At 51.6% G+C, this 1864-nt stretch overlaps 1 protein-coding gene across 1 annotated transcript in view; it reads left to right on the forward strand.

Moving 5' to 3' along the window:
* LOC136635286 (uncharacterized) overlaps positions 1-898 on the forward strand; it is a 9309-nt gene extending 8411 nt beyond the window's left edge. The window contains exon 2 of the mRNA XM_066610439.1: positions 717-898. Within this exon, the coding sequence (XP_066466536.1) occupies positions 717-898 (182 nt within the window). The remainder of the gene's footprint in view (positions 1-716) is intronic.
* Positions 899-1864: the final 966 nt, after the last annotated feature.

A 1864-nucleotide genomic window follows, 5' to 3' on the forward strand; every position in this document is an offset into this window, starting at 1 on the left:
GGCCATAATGGAGGTGGGAAATGGTGGTCATGGTGTGATCCACCTGGGTTGCAATCCTACACATATACCCAGGTCAGCCCCACAGTACCTGGAACATCCTGGAACTCCTTGCCACAGGATGAGGTCTCTTGTTGTCTGGTGTGCTCCCTGGGCATTTGGTGGGTTGCTGTGAGATACAGGAAGCTGGACTAGATGGGCCTATGGCCTGATCCAGTGGGGCTGTTCTTATGTTCTTAACTACAATTCCCAGGAAGCCTTGCAGGTCTCTTGTTATCTGGTGTGCTCCCTGGGGCATTTGGTGGGCCGCTGGGAGATGCAGGAAGCTGGACTAGATGGGCCTATGGCCTGATCCAGTGGGGCTGTTCTTATGTTCTTAACTACAATTCTCAGGAGGCCTTGCAGGTCTCCTGTTATCTGGTGTGCTCCCTGGGGCATTTGGTGGGCTGCTGTGAGATATAGGAAGCTGGACTAGATGCGCCTATGGCCTGATCCAGTGGGGCTGTTCTTATGTTCTTATGTACTTATGTACCTGCTTTTGAGTAGAGAGGCAGAAGGTTCCAGGGTTGAACTATTCCAGAACTAACACACATTTTCTTCCCAGGAAAAAGATTATTTTCATTAAAAAAAACAACAAAAAACACCATTCAGTCCTGTGTCTGATGCCAGCCTCGAGATTCATTTTGCATTTTGTCTAACGAAGCGTGCAATTAGTACAGCCACATGCTTGGGTCCTGCTCCGGAGAATGAATTCAGAGCCTTAATTAACGCAAACTTCTTTGAACGTCTGCCAAGGGCCTTAGATATGGATCAAGCCTCTTACCACCATTTTTCTGGGCCGGCTCCGTCAGCAGGAAGGTCTGTGGAGTCATTCGCGGGCGAGGCCAGGATGGGGCTTTGAAGTGGGTTTGAGCTCATGTGCGCCGTCCTTGAGAACCTGCGTGTGGCTTTGATGGCTGTATCTTGGTCTCGGGTCTCCTATCTCGGCTTGGAAACCGGGGACGTTTCTAAGATCGGCGGGAGTTTAACCCCGTATGGTCACACATAGTGATACTGTGTTGTGAATTTCTGGGCCCTTTCCATGGCTCAAATGTCTGAAAATCTTCAAGCAGACAAGGTTGGAGAAGACGAGTAAAAATTTTCTGGCGGGGGGGGGATTTCTCACAGATGGTTTTGCCCATATGTGGCTCCCTTAGTACAATAAAAGCCCAATCCTATTTAAACCCCCCCCCCACTGATGCAGTCGTACCACTAAGTCAGTATTCTTCAACATGCCCACCCCAATAGGGCTGAGAAACCTCAGTTGGTGGTGGTGGTGGTGTGTGTGTGTGTGGGGGGGGGGAGATTGTGGCAACCTTTCCAAGCCTGGGCAGAAGAGGTCTTGGATCCCATCCAATCATGGTCCTGCCTTCTCAAAACTGAGTTCCTTATATAATCCTACACTGCCTCTTCTCTCTGTCTTGCCCGGCAGCTCCTAAAGCTGGCCCAGTTCAGCCTATAACCCCATAGGGTTGTTGGGAAGACCCAAGAGGTAGTGGGGAATTGGGTGGGGGGGGCAGGGAGTGGGTGGATCAGATCCTGGAAGGGGGCCACAGGATCAGCGGTGGGTCCCCAGTCTCATAAGAACATAAGAACAGCCCCACTGGATCAGGATCAGGCCATAGGCCCATCTAGTCCAGCTTCCTGTATCTCACAGCGGCCCACCAAATGCCCCAGGGAGCACACCAGATAACAAGAGACCTGCAAGGCCTCCTGGGAATTGTAGTTAAGAACATAAGAACAGCCCCACTGGCTCAGGCCATAGGCCCATCTAGTCCAGCTTCCTGTATCTCACAGCGGCCCACCAAATGCCCCAGGGAGCACACCA

This window comes from Tiliqua scincoides, chromosome 15 (genome assembly GCF_035046505.1).
Source record: "Tiliqua scincoides isolate rTilSci1 chromosome 15, rTilSci1.hap2, whole genome shotgun sequence".
Classification (NCBI taxonomy): Eukaryota; Metazoa; Chordata; class Lepidosauria; order Squamata; family Scincidae; genus Tiliqua; species Tiliqua scincoides.